This window comes from Glycine soja, chromosome 11 (genome assembly GCF_004193775.1).
Source record: "Glycine soja cultivar W05 chromosome 11, ASM419377v2, whole genome shotgun sequence".
In the NCBI taxonomy this organism is placed as follows: Eukaryota; Viridiplantae; Streptophyta; class Magnoliopsida; order Fabales; family Fabaceae; genus Glycine; species Glycine soja.
The window spans coordinates 19,127,305-19,148,487 of NC_041012.1; the positions used below are offsets into that span (position 1 = coordinate 19,127,305).

Below are 21,183 nucleotides of genomic sequence, written 5' to 3' on the forward strand. Positions count from 1 at the left end.
TAGTATTAAAAAAAGATGTTGAAGTAATTTTGTTTTTGTTATTTATAGTTTCATTCACATCATTTATATTAATTTTTATTAGATTAATTTTTTTTTCTAGATCATATGCATTTTTTTATATTAAAAGTTATGTTATTTAAACTGGCTGATTATTATAGACAATAATTTTTTTAAAATATTTAACTAAATTATATATCAAGGCTCAAATTTAAAATCTCTAATTAAACTAAAATAATTTCATAAATTTAATGATTACTGCATTAATTATGAACATCAAACTCTTAATTGAAATTTACCATAAAAAGATACTTTAAGAACTATATAATAAGATAAGTACTCAAAATAATATAAAAATTAAAATTTGTCCATTATGGGATTCCTTATTTTTTTTTCCCTTTCTTTTCTTTTTAAATTCAAAAAACCACATATATATCACATTTGCATCAAAAGAATGGAAACTCATGTTCTGTTCCCATTACTCTCCACGTAATAAGATAAGATCTCCATCCACAACATTCAACAGGAGCTAGCTCAGCTAGATAAAAAAAAGTCTCTTACAACTTGCAATCACACAAACACAAAACACCCTTTTTCCAAGAACAAGAACAAGAGCCTCAATCTCCGAGCTTGTGATAACTTGTTTCCAATGAGCATGTTAGGCCTGCGAGACCTAGTTCTCATAGCTCCAAGCCCTTCTTCCCTTAACCACCACCAAGGCCAACCCTTTTCAGAAAACCACACTAACACTCACACTCCCAATAACATTCCTTTGCCTTCTTCAGCAGCTTCTCTCAGTGTTGGCTTTGGCATTTTCCCTCTCCTCACTGCGACACCATGTGTGCCACAGTCTCATCATCATCATCATCATAACAATGAGGTTCAAGAGTTGGGTGGTGGTGCCAATAGTAACACCACCACCAACTATTGGAACCTCAAGATGTGCCAACAAGAAGTGAATAATCCTCCAAAGAAGGGTGTGATCAACGTGGCTGATCATGATGATGAAAAGGGTATAATGGAGAATGAAGAAAACGGGGTTTATGGGCCTAACTTTAGGGTGTGCCAAGATTGTGGCAACAGGGCTAAGAAAGATTGCATCTTTAGAAGATGCAGGACTTGCTGCAAGGGACGTGGGTATGATTGCAACACTCACGTGAAGAGCACGTGGATCCCATCGGTTCGCCGCCGCGAGCGCGAGATCACGGTGGCTTCCGGCGGTGGTGGTAAGAGGCCAAGAGGTATAGTGGGGTCATCTCAAAAGGCCACTGTCACTTCTCATAGTTCCAACTCTAATGCTACTACACCTAGGAGCTTAGCTACGAGCTCCTTTCACCAAGGTGCTTTCTCTTTTTCTCTTTTTTCTTTTCACTTTCTTTCCCTCATCAAAGAAATGAAATAAATTAAATGTTCATTTTTCTCAAATTAAATGATATCATCATGTGATTCATATTAGTGTGTTCCATGTAATCAATCTACCCATAAATATTTGATGCCGTATTAGTCCTTTATTTATAGGGAACATTAACACGTATGCTATAATTTGTGTGCTTTTGAAACTAATTGGATGTCACATATTGAAATAGTTTGATAGAATAAATTGATGTTTAAGATGAATTAATTTGAGGGTTCATGAGATTGATGTTATACTTGAGAAGCAAAATGAGGCACCAAATTATTAAATGATTAAGAGAGTATAATTCAGTTAATTGAGTAGAATGTCAGTGTTATAAATCATATGAGATTGTATTTAATTTCTAAGAATAAAAAAAAAATCAAATGATGATTTTGAAATGCAGATGGTAGCCTGAAGCAGTCATTACTGGGTCATGTTCGAGCACCAGCAGTGTTCAAGTGTCATAGAGTCTCTGCCATTGGGAATGGTGAAGATGAGTTTGCATACTTGGCCACGGTCCACATTAGTGGCCATGTGTTCAAAGGGTTTCTCTATGACCATGGTGTTGATGGGAAAACCGCAAATGCAGTAGTGCCTTGTGTCTCGGAACTGCAGGTGGGAAACAATTGCAGTGGGAAGAACAGAGAATGTTCCTCTGCCATTGCAATTGGGGTTACAAACAACAATGCATACCCTGCTTCTGCGACTTGAAGATTTCTTTATAGGTACTCAATTGCACTCAGCTTAATTTATAATATGCTTACATATCTTTTTTCTCATTATAATTTAATTTTTATTTTATTTTTGTTCTTGGTAAAGTTTTTATTTTCATTTTAGTTTTTATAAAATATTTTTATTTTATTTTTTACCCTTAAAATATTTTAGATGATATTATAAACAATAAAAATAAAAAATATGAAATATTTTAAAAACGAAACACATTTTAAATGACTAAAACAAAAACAATTACAAAAACAAAAATAATAAGCATTAAATTAGAGAAACTAAAAAATATATTTAAGGTGATGTGTGTGCAACTACGAATACGTAGATATACTTTTTAGCCTTAGGATCGTTACAGTTATTTAATTGTAGTTATACTTTTTATGTGGTAATTATTGGCCTGCAAGAGATTTTGCTTTGCAAAACAGATTTTTCAATTCTTTTTCATTTGTAAGTGTCAATAGTACATTGAGGGGAAAGAGAGAGATTTTGCTTTTTGCAAAACAGATTTTTCAAATTTTTCTTTCATTTGTAAGTGTAAATAGTACATTGAGGGGAAAGAGAGTCAGGAAAAAAAGATAATGAAAGTGATACGTGTGAGGAATAAATTATTAATAAAAAAAATGAGAGGTATAAAAAAGTGTAAAATATGAGAGATGAGTTGGGGGCAATTGGGGGGTTTAAAATAATCAAAATGTGATGTTATTGATATGTTATATTCTTATACTTTTTCTTTTGTATCTTTTACTTTGAAAAAGGAAAGGGAACGATGTACCAAAAGTAAAAAAGAAAATGTAACTTAAATACCATTAAGGAGGATATAAGGAAAAGAAAATAAATAAATAAATTCATTGTATCTACATAAAAAGGATAGAAGAACAGTTTAACATTGCATCATAAGTTCACAACGCGATGAAAAATATTAATAACATAAATTATGCAATCTCATATTATATTTAATGAACTTTACTTATAATTTTAGGATTTTTAATAAATTTCTTTTAACAAAAAATTGTTAAAAAAGTATATTAAAAAAATTGGTTGATAATAATACTCCTCAATCACATGTATTGTATAATTTATGCATGCTTCTGGTTATTTCATTTGAACTATTAATATAAAAGTAAATTTTTTTTATTTGTAGGAATTGAATATGATATTAAAAAATTTAGAACATTTATATATTCTTGAATTAAATCCCTTGATGTATTAAGGAGGAATTAAGAGTCGAAATCACTTTTAAAAATGTCACTCTCGAACAACAAAAGACAACAAGAGAAAAAAGCAGCTATTGTGTAATTATCAATGTCCATTATGAGAGTGTCTATTGCGTAATTTGCATTTCCACTACCCATGCGACCATGCCATCCACGTTGCCATCTATGTTGCATTTCCACCGCCGCTCCCAAAAGTTGCATGCTTACTGAGTTATATTATTTTTATAACATTAGTTTTCTTTTTATATTTTTTTATTACATCAATTATTTTATTTCTTTCCTTCGTATCTTTATTATACGTTTTGCCGTAAAAAATACATAAATAATGCAATTTCTCTACTTTAATTGTCAAATGAGGCCTAGGGGCATTGTTCTGTCTTCACATATCGATATCTCTAATCCATGTTAACATTCACTTCTAAAACCTATTCAAAACATTATTTTTTAGAGGACTATTCAAAACATTATAAATTATAAAACATTATAATAACTAAAATGAGTAAATTGTATCAATAAGCGTGCAAAAAACATATTTCATCTTCATGTCTTAAATATAAGCAATGGAAGTCTCTTATTTTTTTATTCTCAAATATAAATAAATTTTGGTTACTTATGTCTTATTTTACGAGACCTTATTTAAAATATTATTTATTTAATAAGATTAAATTTTTTTATGTTTGATATCAAATTTCAATAAAAGATAGTTTAAAAAAAATGTTTATTTCTATTTAAAAATAACATAATTTAATAAAATTAACTAATTTTCTTAATAAGGGTGAAATATATCTTTTTATTTATAATCAAGATTGAAGGAGTTAGTTCAGTTAATCACATTAAATTTATTAATTACTTATTCTATCATTTTAGAATTATTCTTTTCTTATCTCTCTATCTATTTAATTATTTTTTATTAATATTTGGAGAAAATAAATAAGTAAGAATATGTAGAAAAAAATAATAAATACATATAAAAATTAGAAAATATATAATCTTATAAGAAAGATAAATAAATTACTTTAAAAATCTTATAATTAAAGAAAATGAAAGTATACAGATACACACACTAACAACCTCCCTTGTTTATCCTCTCCACTCTTTGCACCTATATTTTCTTTTTGGGAACTCATCGGAATGCTCTTTTGAACCATTTTTCAATAGAATGACAAGAATCATAGCGCTATAATATTTTTCTTTTGGCCACTCATGGATATAATGAAATAACTACAAACATAATAATTAAGCAATTGCAGTTTTCTTTCTTTCTCCCTTCTCAAAGGGTAGGCTTTCATGCCATTCATCATAGTGCGGATAAAGGTCACCACCATTTTAATGCAATATTTTGTTTTGTTTCATGAGATGTTTATATCCATTTCAAATTTGAGTTAACTTAAACCTTAGCGAGGGAAAAGACACCACACTCTCTATCAACCACGAATAACCACCCCATCTCAATGACACCCACTTTTTTTTTACTGTCTTACCTTTTCTGCATGGATCGACAAATTAAAGGACAATCTTTTTCTGAAAAAGTATGTGTTTTTGAGTGGTAATTGTGTCGGATATATATTCATAACACTTCAAATATTTATATTCACTTTTATAGACTTCTTTATTTTTAATTTTATACCATCCAATACATATTAAAATACCAATAATTAGATAAATTATACATTTTATTATGTCTATAATAACTTATGTTTAAAATATTAAATAATTTTCAAGATCTAAAATTTTCAGTTTGCATTAATTCTAGATTAATTTTATAAGTTGTATTATAATGATAGATGTTATGTCCTGGGATTTTAAAATTTGTTGTATCTCTACTTATCATCGTGTTGTATGTGATCTTCCTAGATGGAAAGATTTAAGAGAACAAATTGTTTTTAGAACCCCATGCACCTTAAATTATTGGAAGTGGTAGAGAGGGTTATGAAGCAAATTTTAACTTTTAAGAGATTTTTTTTTTTTATTTTGTGTTAGATCTTTTTGTTAACTTATATGACACTTTTGCTTTATAATAATCAATAACAAATAATTTTTTATTAATAAATTTAAAGATTGAACTTTAGTAGAGTTACCTTTGAGTTGGTCAGTTATAATAACATTACGATTGAGTCGGCGGTGCTCACAACATAGTTTGCCTAATTTAGCAACCGAGTTTGCCTTGCCAATACTGCAACACACTTTTCCAAGATTTTCAACATTTGTTACAAGAGTGAAATAGCTTGGAAATGAAGATTGAAATACCAAAGATCATGATTGTTTGTTAAGCAATGGAAAAAAGTTGGCGGGGGAAGGGAGCAGGGCAAACACAATAGTGGTATGTTGATAACTAGTACAGTTTGGTTTTATTGCTTTTATTTTCCGAATTGATTTGTTTCTCTGGTTGTTGTTTTTTTTATCAGTAAAAATTAAACATAATATAATGGGATTTACAATACCCACACTCTCGTCGACGAGTTAGACCCCCTTGGTGTTGTTCAGCTGTTTTAGAACAGAACTTTGCCACATTTACTTAGGACTAACAATGTCTAAATCTTCTTTGTGCCAATAACAGGTGATGGATCAGTTTCATGAACCCCAAAGGATGACAGTTCATTTTGCAATTTTTTGGGGGGAAAACTGACCATATATATGTTAAAGTGGTCTTTAATTGTGTAAATTTCTCTTCAAAAAAGATAAAAAAAAGATTTAATGAATCGGGTGAGAAGTCTAAACTAAACTTTTTACAAGATATAATATGATGATTACGATCGAAGACGAAATAAACTCATGTTTCACATTCAAAGATGGGAAGCCATAACATAATTAACCAAAGGGAAGCTGATTTTTTTTTAAAATTAACCAAAGAGAAAACAGAAGAAGAAGAAAAGAAAGCAAAATCCAATTAGTAAGTCATGTACTCGACTTATTATGAATATAATGTAGGTTAAATAAGTTTTTTTCCTTTAATTTATTATTTAGGTTCAATTTAGTTTTTTCTTTTCAATTTAATCCTTTAATTTTTAAAATCGATTGAGTTTAATGCTTCCGTCCATATTAAATTGATGGTGTTTGGAAATGTGTGTATTTTGTGGTAGTTTAAAACCACAAAGTACAATTTCTTAACATGTTGACCTAATTTAGACGGTATGATCAAATTAAATCAATTTTAAAAATTAGATGACCAAATTTTACCTAAAAAAAACTAGATGACCAAATTAAATCTAAAATAAATTAGAAGACCAAAAAATTAATTTAACCTATAATACATTAAAGAAATTTTGTGCACGTCAAAGTAAAAGACTATTGTTGACAAAGGTTGATCTAGTTGGTAAAGAATTTAACCTATAATTTAGGTTGATCGAGAATGCAGATTTGATTTTTCGAAGACCTTATTGGTGGATAATTTGTATGTATATTTTTAAACGCTTGTTGAGTCTTGAGACATACTCTAATCCTAGTGAGTCCTGAGACTCAACTAAATTATTTAATTTTTTTTGTAAAAAAAAATAGAAGACTATTAGTTCCTTTGTCCTTTTCCTAACAAATACAAGTGAATTATGACGAGTTGCATTATGAAGTCTCTTATGACTAACAATATTAATTCATCTTGGAGATTCAATATTTCATAGATTTGATTTTGTTGTCCAAAATCATGATTCCTTATCAATAATGAACTCATGAATTTCAAAATGATCATTAATCACAATAAATCACAAACCCACGAGTAAATATATCACAAACAAGATAAATTTGAGATGTGTAAAATTATATTATTCTTAAGGACTTATCCGCCTAATGTGCGCAAGCCCTCTTAGATATAGAAGGTTCTTCCCAATGAATTGGGACAATAGAATTGACTAGTTTTTTTGTGAGATAACCCAAGAACTCAATGAGAAAACAAAAGCACCCAAATATGGGAGAAAACACTCAAAAGGGTCAAACATTGTTTCTAATAATGTGTAACAAATCCAATTAAATATAAAATATTAATACACATTAACACATGTAACTAAACTTATTAACAAATTACATTAATGTCATTAAAAAAGAAGTAATTTCAAGATATGGAAATATCTTATTTTTATATTAAGTTCTAAATAATTTTATATAACAACTTTACCAAATATTAACCTTTTGAAATATATAATGTAAATATACAACAATCCCCCACATATTTCAAAATGTTACAAAAAGTTTTTAAGAAAAGATAAGAAATTCTTGGGTTCTCCTTCTCTTTGATGTAATGCTTCGGATCTCGTATAACAAGTTATATGAACCAAACCTACATTGATAAGACTTAACACACAGTGTAGTTGATGTAACAAGCTATATGAACTAAAAACATTTTAAGTATGTTAACAATCTACCAATCACATTACACCCCAACAATTCTTCTTGTTATTATTGTTTTGCGCTACTAGGTCATGCGCGAGCTCAATATTCAAGAGTGCTTTAGAGATCTCGCCATGATCTCATACAAGCGGTTCCACTTGGCACTTATACAGGTGATGTCATTAAGTGTAGGCTGCAAATCATACACCACCCATAAGGGATATGAAAATCACTAAAAAAGGCATCAAGCTTTCTCATACTCACGTAAAGCTTAATTATAAAGTTTAACCTCTCATTAATGTACCGTCTAGCACTTTCTCACACCATAGGAAGAAACTAAAAATTAAGATTGACTAAAATCAATTTTAGTGCTAGTAGAACTAACAAATGATTTGTTTTAACCCATATGAATATTTTTCATGAGATCTCCAATCACAAAGGTTGAGTTACCATCACTTGTTTGTTTTCAAGTGGCTTAATAAAATCTCATTCCCCTCGGTGTTTCATACAATAATCTCTTCCCTAGGGGTTAAAGTCAGAGGATCGACTGAATCCATTATTGGCTTCACATAAACAAAATATTTCTATCTTTTTAAAAAATTGTTTCACCAAAATATCTCTTTACTTTTAATCACAATGAACTCTTTTGCCATTTGACAATCACAACATATAGAATATGTACTCTTCCATAAAGAAATATATTTGCTAAGACATTTTCTTAGCTAATCAATCTCATATTCTACTAAGGCAAAACTCAATCTCCAAAGCATAACAAATTATACAAGTCTACTTGGTTGAATTCCAAGCAAAAACATGTATAAAAGTAAAATAATTTTATTCATAAATTTATTCTCATATGAATCAAAGATTCAATTAGCATCATTGTGCCCTTCTAATATAGTGGAAAATCCACTATGACACCTTTAACATATGCATCAAATTTTATAATACCTCTAAAAAATTTATAATTTTGTACAAAAATGTACAACTCACATATGAAACAATAAGCATTTTCTCCAAATATATATATACTCAAAGTGTAGGAATAATAATAATAATAATAATAATCTCAATTAAGCTCTCCACTTTAATGTCTCTCTCCCTCTTTCTCTCACACACATATATAGGAGTTTGCTAACATACTTCATGTTAGAGTATTTTAGTAACCTACACAAAATTATTTGGACCAAAAATCCAACTATTTTTGTGATAATAAATTTATTTAGGGATAATATGATAATTTAATGCTTATATTTTTAAAACTTATTTACTTCTGTCTCTCACTCATTGTCTCTCATCTCCCTAAATATTTTTAAATTTTAATTTTAAAAAATATAAACATTAAATTACGTGAGACAAGGGAGAGGAGAGAGAATGAGTAGGAGAGAGAAATAAATGAGTTTTAAAATATAAACATTAATTTAGCATATTATCCCTAAATAAATTTATTATCACAAAAAAGTAGTTAGATTTTTTGTCTAAATAATTTGGTGTAAGTTGTTAAAATACATAAGAATATGTTAGCAAACCCTATATATATATATATATATATATATATATATATATATATATATATATATAATGCAAAACAATTCAGTATTAAGCAAAATAGAATAAAGGTTTTTCATCAATACATGAATCACATCAAGCAACATGTGCTCACTAAACACCTGGTACAATAAGTTACTCATGCAATATGTTTTAGTCTCAATCATCATATTCATAACATGTATAACATAAATATAATTCCATGTTATCATTAGAAGCATCTCATGTACAAAGTATTATTTATTTATTTCTCTTAGAAGATATTAAAGGATTTTTGTTTTCTCATTCACTTTATTAACATCCTAATACTTCCATACCTTTTTTTTTTAAAAAAAAAAAACTTGGAACATACATGTTGCTCAACAAAACATCACATGCGGAAAGAAAAGAAAAAAGTATTATTCATTTCAAATCATCCGCTATAAAACATTTTCTATCAATTATTTCTCAATTTTATATTTCTAGTGGAATATTCGCTAACAAATTTTTCAACCACTTTGCCTCATAGTCTACCATCTTAAGAGTAATAAACTTTAACTCCACAATTTTGTTTGGTTGATCTTCAAGTAACACCCCACAACTAGGTATAGTGAACAACCATTAGTGAGTTTTGTCTCATATGGATTAAAAGTCAATTTAACATCGGTGTATTTTCTAGGCTTAATACCCAATTTGGTCCCTTAGTTCATTAAAAGTGTTCAATTAGATCTTTTTTTTTACTATTCAATTGGGTCCCTTAGTTTTCTAAGTTTATCCAACTGGATCCTTTTGGTCACCTTTGACAAATTGATTAATGGAAATTTACATGTGGCACTTGAGAATATCATTTTTTTCATTTTCAATAACGTGTACATATAGTAGCGGTTTTTAACTGTCACTATATTTTTTTTAAGTTTTCAATAAAAGATCTGGAGAAGCCCAAGCCCAATGTCACTGTCGCTCCAAATCCTAAACTCCACATTCTTCTTCCTTTTCCTCCTTGCACCATCGTAGTGACCACCACCACAAGTCATCACCCTCACTAAATCCCACCATCAAGGAGGCGAAATGAGGACGTTGCAGATCCTCAAAATGGTTTTGGCCATATGAGACTAGATTTGGACGTTTGGTGGTGGCGAGGTGGGGGTCATGGTGGCGGTGAGGGTTTTGCCATTCATCACAACTTTGCAGGTGCCGCAAAGATGTTGTGCAGTTGGATTTGGTTCAACTTCCTCTCATTCCTGAATTTTCCAATGTGGTTCAATCTCAGGATGGCAGAAATAGAGGAGGGAGGAGACAGGGTGCGCGGTGTTCATCTTGCGATAGCCTCTTTCTCGGTCACATACCCCATGTTCCCTTCTCTTCTTCTCCCTCTTTGGGTTGAAATTTCAAAAATTAGAATATTTCCAAATCACCGATTTAATGAAATGACATGCATTGTTAAAAAAATTGATTTCTATCTAAAAAAACCTTACCTGATAGAAGACAAAACTTTTATTTTTTTAAAATAATAAATAAAAAGTTGGGGTTCAAAATCATTACTTTATGTAAAAATTTTAATGACAACTCAAAACAGCCAATATCCATAAATAAAAGCTGCTAAAATATGCAACCTAACAACCTTCTTCTTAATTGGATGGAGAAGAATGAAATTGACCCAATTGGATAAAATTTAAAAAACAAAGAGACCCAATTGAATACTAAAAAAACTAAGGAACCTAATTAAGTGCTTTTAACAAACTAAGAGACCAAATTGACTATTAAGCCTATTTTCTAATACAATGGAAAATCCACCATGTGAATACCAAAACTTATAGTACCTCTCAAGTATCTCATATTTTGCAAGTTTCGTGATATGGAGAACTCACACTTCACATTGAAAAAATTAATTACTCATAATAAATCACACAGTCTCCTGCGTCTCATGTTGCAAAATTTAGAGAACTCACATCTCAAATTTTTTATGTAGATATCTTCCTTACAATATTCCAATCATTTTATTGTAACCATAAAGTCAACCAAATATCACTTTTGAAGATCCCCCACATTGATCCATCCTAAAAAATTAAGACACAACATTCTTTTTATAATTGAAATATTTAACTAAGACACCCAATTTTCACTAGCCATCTCTTCATAACATTAGGCTTTTTTCTCAACAGTTTTCACGTTTGATAAACTTTATATCTAAAAGTGCATTGCCTTAAAGCTAATAACAAATTCTCTAATTACTTTATTAATAAATAAGTGGCCACAAAATATGTAAGGAAATATAAATATCTCCAAATTACGTAGCATATTAAGGCCAAAACCTTTATAAACAATATTAATGTGAGTCTCATTTTAATGATCCAATGTATATCTTTCTCTTAGCTTTTCACAGACACTAAGATCATCTCAAATGCATTTCTGTAGCTTAAACAATCTTCAAATTATTGTGCTTATATCAAGTTGTCCATGCTCATCAGTGTCTGCAACTTTAGGCTCAATTTTGTCCATGATCTAGGTTATTTCAGACTACGACTTATTCATTAAAGTTGAAGTTATTTCTTCAAGCTTTTCATAGCCATCAAAACAACTTAATTGCATTTTTGGAACTTCAGATATGATGTCCAGAATGAACTCAAATTGCTGATGAAATTTCATTGAGTATGTTGCAACAATGTTGTTTTTCAATATGGCTCATAATTGTTCCATCTAGAACAATGTTTTTCTTGTCCTTTAGTTGTTGATTCATTCTCTTGGTTTGAAGTTTTCTCTTCATCTAGTGAGCATGTTGACTTCATTACAGTACACAGTCAAAGACACACTGAGTCTTCTTTTGAGTTTTCAAGTCTATCTTCCTTTTTGAGTGACTCATGTTAGCCCTGAGTTTACTTCAGTTGTTGTTCTCTAAAGAACCTATATTTTCTTAACACACTTAAACAAACTCATTAGTAGACTTAAACTCATAAAGCTTATAATTTGTGTTAAGAAGGTTTGTCTTAATTAAAATACAAAGAATTGGGACTAAACATATTTGTCATGCCAAACTTCAACACATGAGTCTAAAATATATTATTTTGCTCTCATGTTTTTCTATCTCATAGCATGTCATTATTATGTTACTTAATTATAGGAATATTCAAATCTATATTGAAAATTGTATTTAATCTGTCAAAAGAAAAATTGTATTTAAAAGAATAGTTCAATTGAAATACACAATAAAGATTTTTTTATATATTGCTATCCAAACATAAATTGTCATATAATTGAACATTTTTTTTTACTTTGTAACAATTACTTTAAAAGTCAAGTTTAAAATAGTTTTTAATTTATTGGCAGTATAAAAATATTTGCAATGACAATATATCAAAATTAAACTATATCTAGCATTGCTCTAGAGCAAAAACAAATATTGAAAAGTTCATTTGATTGTGAAATTGTTGTTTTATACACATCAGGTTTAAAAAAGAGTAAAACCACATATGAAAATGATTGATATATCCCTTGGTGGATGCTACTACACCTAAAACCCACACAAAAGTTCTCATGTTTGTAAGTCACAAAACCATAGCATGCAAATGCAACAAACCTAATTATTATCATTTAATTTTGCACACAAAAAACTACGGTTCCTAACCTTATCTTCTGTATGTATATTTTATCGAGTGCTGAATCTTAAAGGCCTCATTTGGGAGACACAAAAGAATGGTTACAGAAATGAAATTCCAATGTCGTGTGCCTCTTTGTGCATTCATTTACAATTGGAAAAGGCTTTGACTAACTCTTAACAATATTTGATCTACACTACAACATACATTTTTTGTGACTATAAATAAAGTAAAATTCACTAAAATGCAGTGTAGAAAGAAAAAAAATGAACAAATTATAGAAAATGTGTATCTCCTTTCTGATCATGGAATAACCTCCAATAAGTTTGTTGGTTGCTAAAACTAAGTATGAGTAGCAATATGTTGGTTATAACTTTGTCATTTCCTTATAATTGTACATTGATGGCCACCAGTTGCAAGTAGATGAATGTTTAACATCAAAACTTCACCTTCAAGTGTCCTCCACAAAAACTTCGAAGATGAAATCGCGAAAGCGTTTAGAGTATAGCCTTGGATCAACTGCAGAGATTGATGTTGAATCATATTGGAATGATTTGTAAGCATGCTCAAGCTTTTTGCTGATGTCATAGTCTTGCAATATGTCTATGATGCCAAAGAAGATTATGATCTCATAGAACTTCCCAGTTGGTTCTCCAACCAGCCGAGGAGTGTCACTAGTGCTTTTTCTTGTCGTCATTTCAGCCTTTGCTGGCATGTTCACTCCTAGTTGAATCCTCCTGAAACATTAAAAACAATGTAAAATTTTTAGAGAATGAAAGAAACCTTATCTTGACTGAAGGCTTAAGTAATAGTGTAATACCAATTATGCAGATTTTAGGGAAAGTTAATAAGGGGTGAAAAGTATCCGCCCTAAAAATGACTTGGTACAAACTAAATAGTCTTACTGATATGAGATAAATTTGATTGAAACTCAAATTCGTAACATGGTTTAGTAAATGAAAAGTGAAAACTAATGCGTGCTCTAGTTGAATTTATGTTTATTTCAATCAAAAAACTAGGTTACTTTAAAAAATTGAAACTTCTACTAGGATGAATTAATTGACTATATACCGACTAGGATCTATAATAAAATGATTTGCATCCACTCCAGAAAGATGTGGCAATCCATCGTCAACACCAGTTGGGGTAGTGCAACTTGTTGAACTGTGACAAGTAGGTGCGATAGCGCCAACGGATGTTGTTTCCTTGAAGTGAAGACCCACCAACATACTGTAATCCATAATTCTCTCTTGTTCAAGAAAGTCACAGTCTCTTTCCACTTGCCTACATGAAAGCATATTTAGAAATATAACCAACTTCCAAGTACTCCATAACAGAAATGTCAAGTCACAAAAGCCACATTTTGGTGCACCAATCATATTATATAACATTGTGGACTATTATGCACCTTATGCAACATTGCAACTTTTTCAGTGGAGAGCTTGTATCTTTCAAATAAAGTTATAATTTACTTTATTGTTGCAAAAGCTAATAAAATATGCTTTTAATGATATAGATACTTGCATATATAGTGTAGTGTCCTACATGCTATGCACACATAAATAGTTGAAAAAGAAGCAATAAGCAAGAAATTCACCTGCAGAATTCTTGGAACCAAGACTTCTGCAACCGGAATATAAAATTTAGGTCAAGGTCCTTAAGTGTTGTTGTTGGCTCTATTTCTGATTCAGGTTTATTAGTAGTGCGACCAAAGGTTGAGCCTTTCAAGTCAAAGCGTCTATGGATGACATACTTTGAACAGAACAGGTTTCCCATGATGACAAAACGAACCTGAGATTATTGCAAGTGAAATTAGTACTAAATGCTTTAATACCAAAACACTAGTTGATACACACTTGACACCTCAGTATTAGTGTACTACCTTCTTCTGTGTGGCCCCTGTTTGTCTAACGCAGTAGAGGCCAAAGAACTTGGTGACTAGAGTGTTCTCAAAAGCCCAGACATGCTTATAATAAGTTGGAAGCATTCTTAGAAAAACCTGCAATCGTGTTATAAAGTTAGGACTAAATTATCACTCAGTAGTAGATATATAACAATATATAACCCTTATAACTCAAACATTAATTGACAAACATCGTGCCAAACTAGAGTAATACATATGTATGACAAGCTTAATTTTTTTGGAACATAGTGTGATTATGAAGATTACAAGTGTGAAACTATCTAATTATGAAATTGAAAAGAATATATATGCATGTGTAAACTAATGGCTTACGAGTGAGTTTGTTTACACTTAAAAAAAACAAATTTAAAATAAGTCCTTTTTTAGAAGCAGATAAGAATTGTTTCTTAAAATAAGCATAAAACTATTTTTTTAAGTAGAACCAGTTTAGACAAACATACTAAAAAATAGAAAGTTGCTTGTATTATATCTAACTAACTGAAAGGGAACTCACTTTCACTTCTGCTTTCTTCATGGTCTTTATCATGTAACATTCATCATTGGTCAAATAGAAAAAACTTCCACTTTTCCCAGGGGATGAAAGCTCTCGAAGGGCATCATTGCCACATATTGAAATCATATAATCAGCAGGATCAACTTTGAACAATTTTCTAAGAGCCCTAGAAATATAAATGCAATCAATTTGAGTACAATTGTAGACTAATTGTTATAGTTATGAAACAATTGCAATAACAACCATGAACATGGTATTTCCTAACCCCAACTATTCTTTATAGAGACACATCTAGGAGGTTTTCCTAGTGCCACTTTCTAGAGAAATAAAAACCTTCTTTAAAGCATATCACCTACCTGTTTGTGCCTCAAAAGGAAGGTTATAAATTTTCAAGACCACTCTCAACAAGTTAGCATATAGTAGATTCTGTTACAAAACATGGTTCACCTAATCAAGACCAAAGTTTGCTGAAATTAAAAACAAGACTATTCAACCCTGATGTCTACCTGAACACTACTGGGCAGTAGTCTTTCCATCTAAACTCACAAGACGGGTGCGGTGGAGTGTGCTTGGATCCTTCTGGTGGAAATCTAGTCCATACTTTTTCTTTGGGATCAAATGCAGAAGACTTCAAATCAAGAGATGCACTTGGAGCAGGTCTTCCAACAGAATGTCTGTGCTATGGCACAAGTAGTTAATAATGGTGTAGCAAACAATAGAAGCAAATTTTATTTGCTAGAATGTCATGTTCATCATTGCATCATATTATGGAAGACATCAATTTAACTCAAGTTATATTTCCAGTCTAGAAAATACATTTATCACTCAAAGATTAAACAAAACAAAAGAAAAATCTACATTCATATATATGAGTGAAGAAAAGACTCAATCATTCAGCCAAACCATAAACATGAGACTAAATTACTTGAAAACAACAAGTATGATCAATACCTGATGCCTAGCTGCAGATTCAACATAAGCTCATAATTCTTGTGCCCTTTAGATATGGTCTCTCCTTGTCTTTTGGGATTCTTTATTCTCAAACAATCCAAACTGTTTCGGCTCAAAATGGAATGATCACCCAAGGAACTAAATCTAGATTTCCTACCTACATCAAATGCATAAGACCTATTTTTAGAGTTGTAATTACTAACCCTTCCATCCTCAGAAGTCCACCATGGCCTTCCACTCTCATCAGTTCTTTTCTTATGCATTGGCTTATTATCATCCTCTTTGCCACACACACTCAATGTCTTCTGTGAAGGGTAAATTGCCACCTTCTCACAAGGACAAATCTGGAAATCATTCAGCTCCACCTTGAACACATCATGAGGATCTCGATCCATGTGGTCATCTGAAGATCTAGAAGAGTAATAGGTCCCGCTCTGCTCCTTTGGATCTTGACTCCAAACCCCAACATAGAAACTCCCATCACCCCACCTGAAAGTACCATTTCCCTTAGGCAATCCTTCTGCCCAACACCCATCATACCTATTGCCAGTGCTCCACATCATTGTCCCATTCCCACAAAACACCCCACTCCTCCATTGCCCAATGTATTGATTCCCATTTTTCCACTGGTACCTCCCATGTCCATTTTGCAGTCCTTTTCTCCACTCCCCATCATAGAAATCCCCATTAGGGTAACTCTCAATTCCTTGTCCATGCTTCAAGTTCATCACCCAAGACCCTTTGTATGTGTCCCCATTAGAACCAATGTAGGTGCCTCTCCCATCCATGTTACCACTCTTGAATTCACCCTCATAGGTGGCCCCACTAGGCCAACTAAACCTCCCATTCCCCATGTTGGTTCCTTTGCTCCATTCACCAACATACATGCACCCATCTGTCCAAAGGTATTTGCCTTGGCCATGGGGGTACCTTTCAAGCCATTGGCCTATGTAGAAGTCACCGTTAGGGAGAATCTTCTCAACCTGACACACCTCTGTTGACTTATCATCATCCACATGGGCCACGAACATTGGTGTAAAGATGTTGTTTGCCCTTTTCTTTGCACCACTTGATTTACGAACCGTTGCTTCCCAGCCCTTCACTATGCCATTTATCTCTCTGCTCATTCTCTTGAAGGTCTCCACTTTGAATCACCCTTCTTCCCCCCTCCCACCCCCCCTCCCCCCTCCCACACACACCACTATTCACCTTCATCCATCAATGTCCTCATCACAATTTGCCTCCAATCAACAACACATAGTTTGATGAATGCAATGTGGCAAAAAACATTTTTGCACCAAACTCAGAACAGAAAAACACATATCAGAAGACACACAAATAGAGGGAATCAATCAAATTGTGAAACTAAACACGAGACAAAGAAAAATAAACTTTTTTTTTGCTTTTGGATTTGTGTTGTTTATGTGGTTGTGTCAAATGGTTTGTCTTTAGATTTTCAATGAAACAATGGTTCTATCGGATTGACGAGGAAAACAAGAGGTTGGTTAGAACTTAGAACAAAGGATTGCTCTTTTTTTTTTCTTTCACTTGTTTTAGTACAAGTTTTTCTTTTTCCTTATTTTTTTGTCTTATTTTTTCCTTTTTTTTCTTGTTTTCTTGAGTTGGAATTGGACGAAAGGGATTCAACTCATGCTTTTGTGGGTTTCGATTAAGCCTCCGAGAAGTAATAGGAGACCAGACAATTGAAGGGAGAGAGACAAATGATGATGGTGATGCCATTTTTAGCACGAAAGATAGTTTGGTCCTAATTATAGTTTTTTTGTTGTTGTAATCACATATGTGTTTGTACCTTAAGTCGTTGGTTAGATTGAGAATGCCACTTGGTTTTGACATTTGTGGATTGCTACCAAATGTGTGAGTTCTTCATGGTTCTTAAAGCCAACAACAACCCAATCACATGCACAATAAGTGAGATTTTATCATGCAAGCAATGTGAGGAGGTAGTGTCAAAGAATAATGGTTTATATACAAAAAAAAATGGAAAAATTGTAATTATAAAATGCAATTTTATGTTATAAATTTACAAATTAATGTTAGATTTCCTCTAAAAAAGACTTAATGTTAATGTTGAAAAAATACATTTAATCTAAAATTGGTCCTAAAAAAATGTAATTTAATTTCAAATTTGTCCTTGAACTTACATTGATAAAATAGTCCTACAAACTTAATGACAAAATGAAATAGTCTTACTTTTACATATCCATAAATTAAATAAAAATTATTTTTCAATAAGATTAAATTATTACTGATTTACGTATTTAAGGACTAAAATAATCATTACCCCATTTTATTTTACAAAAAGATAGGTATATTATGCTGTAGATGGTGAATACTTTGCAAATAATTTTGAAAAAAAAAAAAAGAGAATATGATAAATGGTACTAAGATATATTTGTTTCAAAGTACTATTTACTGGTAAAAGTTTAAGGACAAAAAATAAAACAAATACATCTAGCAAGAACTAAAAAAAATCACAAAGATGAAAATGAATATTATTTTTTTGCTGAATTGCAAAGAAAAACAAATTATTTAAACCTTAAATATATTCAAAATAATTTTTTATCTGAGTGTTATTTGAAGAACAAAGATGAATATATTTATATAATTGAAAGATCATTTTGAATCTTTTAAATAAGATAAAGTATCAAAGTGAACTTTATAATAAATAATTATTTTAAACCTTTTAAATAAGATAAAAGACTAGATGTGTTAAATTAGATTAACTCAAGCCATAAGAGTAAGAGTTCGCTCACCACAAATTGGACTTTAAATGGTCTGAGCTTACCCGACTCACCTTGTGGTGAGCCATGAAAATTTTAACCCGATCCAACCCACCATGAATTGGTGGGTTAGCTCACAATTTTTTTTTTAAAAGTTAATAACATTTTTCTCTTTATTTTCTTTTAAAAAGTGACATTTTTTTTCTATCAATACATTTATTAATAGACAATATCATAATATTTAAGTATCAAATCATGATTCAAAATTTCAAATGACAAAAAGTACAATACAATTCAAATAAGGTGGTATAAATGGTATAAGAAGCTAATATTATCGTTCAAATAATGTAAGCAAGTATGAAGTAGTTTAATAGCACATTAGCACCATTCAAATGACATACAAAATACCATTCAAATATCATACGAGAAAGATAAAAAAATGGAAGCTTGTATGAAACTTCTAATGAAAGTGTATAATGGGAGATTGAAAACTTCTTCCATTCTATTCATTTTCTTTTTCTAATGGACCTGAGTAGCACAACTTATAATTAAACAATTAGAATGATTGCTTTCTTATGGAAGGATGTATTTTGTAAATAACTATTAGAGATTCCATAAGATTGTCTGATATGTATTTTTCCATTCCTGTTGAACTTTAAATAGTGCCAACGGGGAGAAACGCAATGAAATCAATTAATTTCCTAAATTTGGTATAGTAAAATCGCATTGGAGAGAGTCGAGAGAGCAGTAGGCAGCAGAGAGAAAATATGTTTTAGTTAAGTTAGACAGGGACAAGTGAAGAGCCTTCTATACTTGTTTTTACTTTTTTAAAGTTTAAAAGGGTTAATCCAACTTCAACTCTCCTCCTTCGTGGGTTAAGTGATAAGCCAAATATTACTATTTGGCTAGAATTGCAAAAAATAAAAAATAAAAAAATCCTGACTCTGCTGTACTGAACTTAAGTTGGCTCATGAATTTAAATTTATTTTGACACTTCTATATAAGGTCAAAGTAAATTTTTAAAAAGATAAAAAGTTATTTTAAATAAAATAAACAGGATAAAAGATTCAAATAATCCAGTCTTTATTTATAATAGGTCATTTCTTATCTTTTGTGTGAGTAAAAGTTAGTTTTACAAAATCATTTAATAGTTATAAAATCTTTACATGAAAAATACCAAATCATTTTACTCATTGATATTGTTTTTAAAACCGAACCGGTAAAAATTATATTGATTTAAGGTTCAATTATTTAATAGTAATTGAGTCGTGATTGAATCGGTTTTTGTATTTTTTTAATATTATATAATACTTTTAAGTAATAAACTAACATAGAACTATAAAAAAATTAGGATCTAACAAATTATAAATTAATATAGATTACTAAATTTAGTAAATTATATGTTTATTAGATAAAAGTTAAAAATAGTTTACAAAATAATTGATACCTTTGTGAAATATTTAAGTATGTATTTTTATTTATCTTAAAAAGATTTTAGATTTAATAAAAAATAAAAAGTAAAAATAAAAAATGAAAAGTACTGGTTTAACATCGGTTTTGGGCCGGTTCCCACGAGTTCTGAAATCCCGAATTTTGTGGAGTGTCCAGATCACCCGACCAATTTCCAACTCAATCTGTTGAACATTCTGATCCGATTTTTGAAACAGTGCTAATGAGTATTATTAGTATATACATGTATATATAATTGTTCAATTTAATTATAATTATGTAATTATCTGCTGTATAATGTTTTATATATAAAATTAACACTAAGATTCAGACTTATGATCCAATCATCAGACCTTAGTGGATTATTCTATATAAAGGCTTTAAAAGCATAGAAAATATCATTATATATTTTCACCAACATAAAATTATTTAATTATAGAATTAGAGATTATGTTTATAAAACTGATCGACATCTTAAAAACATTTTTTTTGAAAGAGACATTTAAAAACATAAAATATATTCTATACTTTGTTTTTTTCTTGTAAAAAAAGAATATTAATTAAAGAATGTTAGAAAAAATTAGAATGATTTAAACAAAAATGACAAATACTAATCATTACATTTTGAACAAATTTGGGGGCCTCGATCAATGGTGCTGATAATAATGTTACCAGAGTTAGACAATAAATTGCCAGTGTGTTAAAAAAAATGTTGATAATAAGTTACTTAGTCAAACAATTTTTTGTAAAATTTTTAAATGAAGAATTGGAAACCAGGATGTGATTGAAAACATCATGCACTCAGTGTGACTAAATAACTTATTATCAACACTAGTGCCAGCCAGTGTCTTAAAA

The 21,183-nt window shown here is 30.5% G+C and overlaps 1 protein-coding gene and 1 pseudogene across 4 annotated transcripts; one reads left to right on the forward strand and one right to left on the reverse strand.

The window, feature by feature from the left end:
- Positions 1-467: 467 nt before the first annotated feature.
- LOC114373526 (protein LATERAL ROOT PRIMORDIUM 1-like) lies at positions 468-18,052 on the forward strand. 4 transcript variants are annotated; one of them, XM_028331006.1, is made up of 3 exons: positions 468-1,337; positions 1,797-2,118; positions 17,761-18,052. In XM_028331006.1, the coding sequence occupies exons 1-2, from the start codon at positions 647-649 to the stop codon at positions 2,102-2,104; spliced, it is 999 nt and encodes a 332-aa protein (XP_028186807.1). In that variant the 5' UTR covers positions 468-646; the 3' UTR covers positions 2,105-2,118; positions 17,761-18,052. The 4 variants fall into 4 exon arrangements, with proteins under 4 accessions (XP_028186807.1, XP_028186809.1, XP_028186808.1 ...); XM_028331008.1 differs by lacking the exon at positions 17,761-18,052 and adding an exon at positions 13,184-13,303; XM_028331007.1 differs by lacking the exon at positions 17,761-18,052 and adding an exon at positions 5,891-6,246.
- Positions 13,222-17,283, reverse strand: LOC114373527 (annotated as a pseudogene).
- Positions 18,053-21,183: the final 3,131 nt, after the last annotated feature.

Excerpts from the sequence above, each read along its gene's own strand:
- LOC114373526 (XM_028331006.1), top strand. The coding sequence starts at position 647 with ATGAGCATGTTAGGCCTGCGAGACCTAGTTCTCATAGCTCCAAGCCCT. Across the intron at positions 1,338-1,796 it reads TACGAGCTCCTTTCACCAAG|ATGGTAGCCTGAAGCAGTCA; the intron begins GTGCTTTCTCTT and ends TTTGAAATGCAG.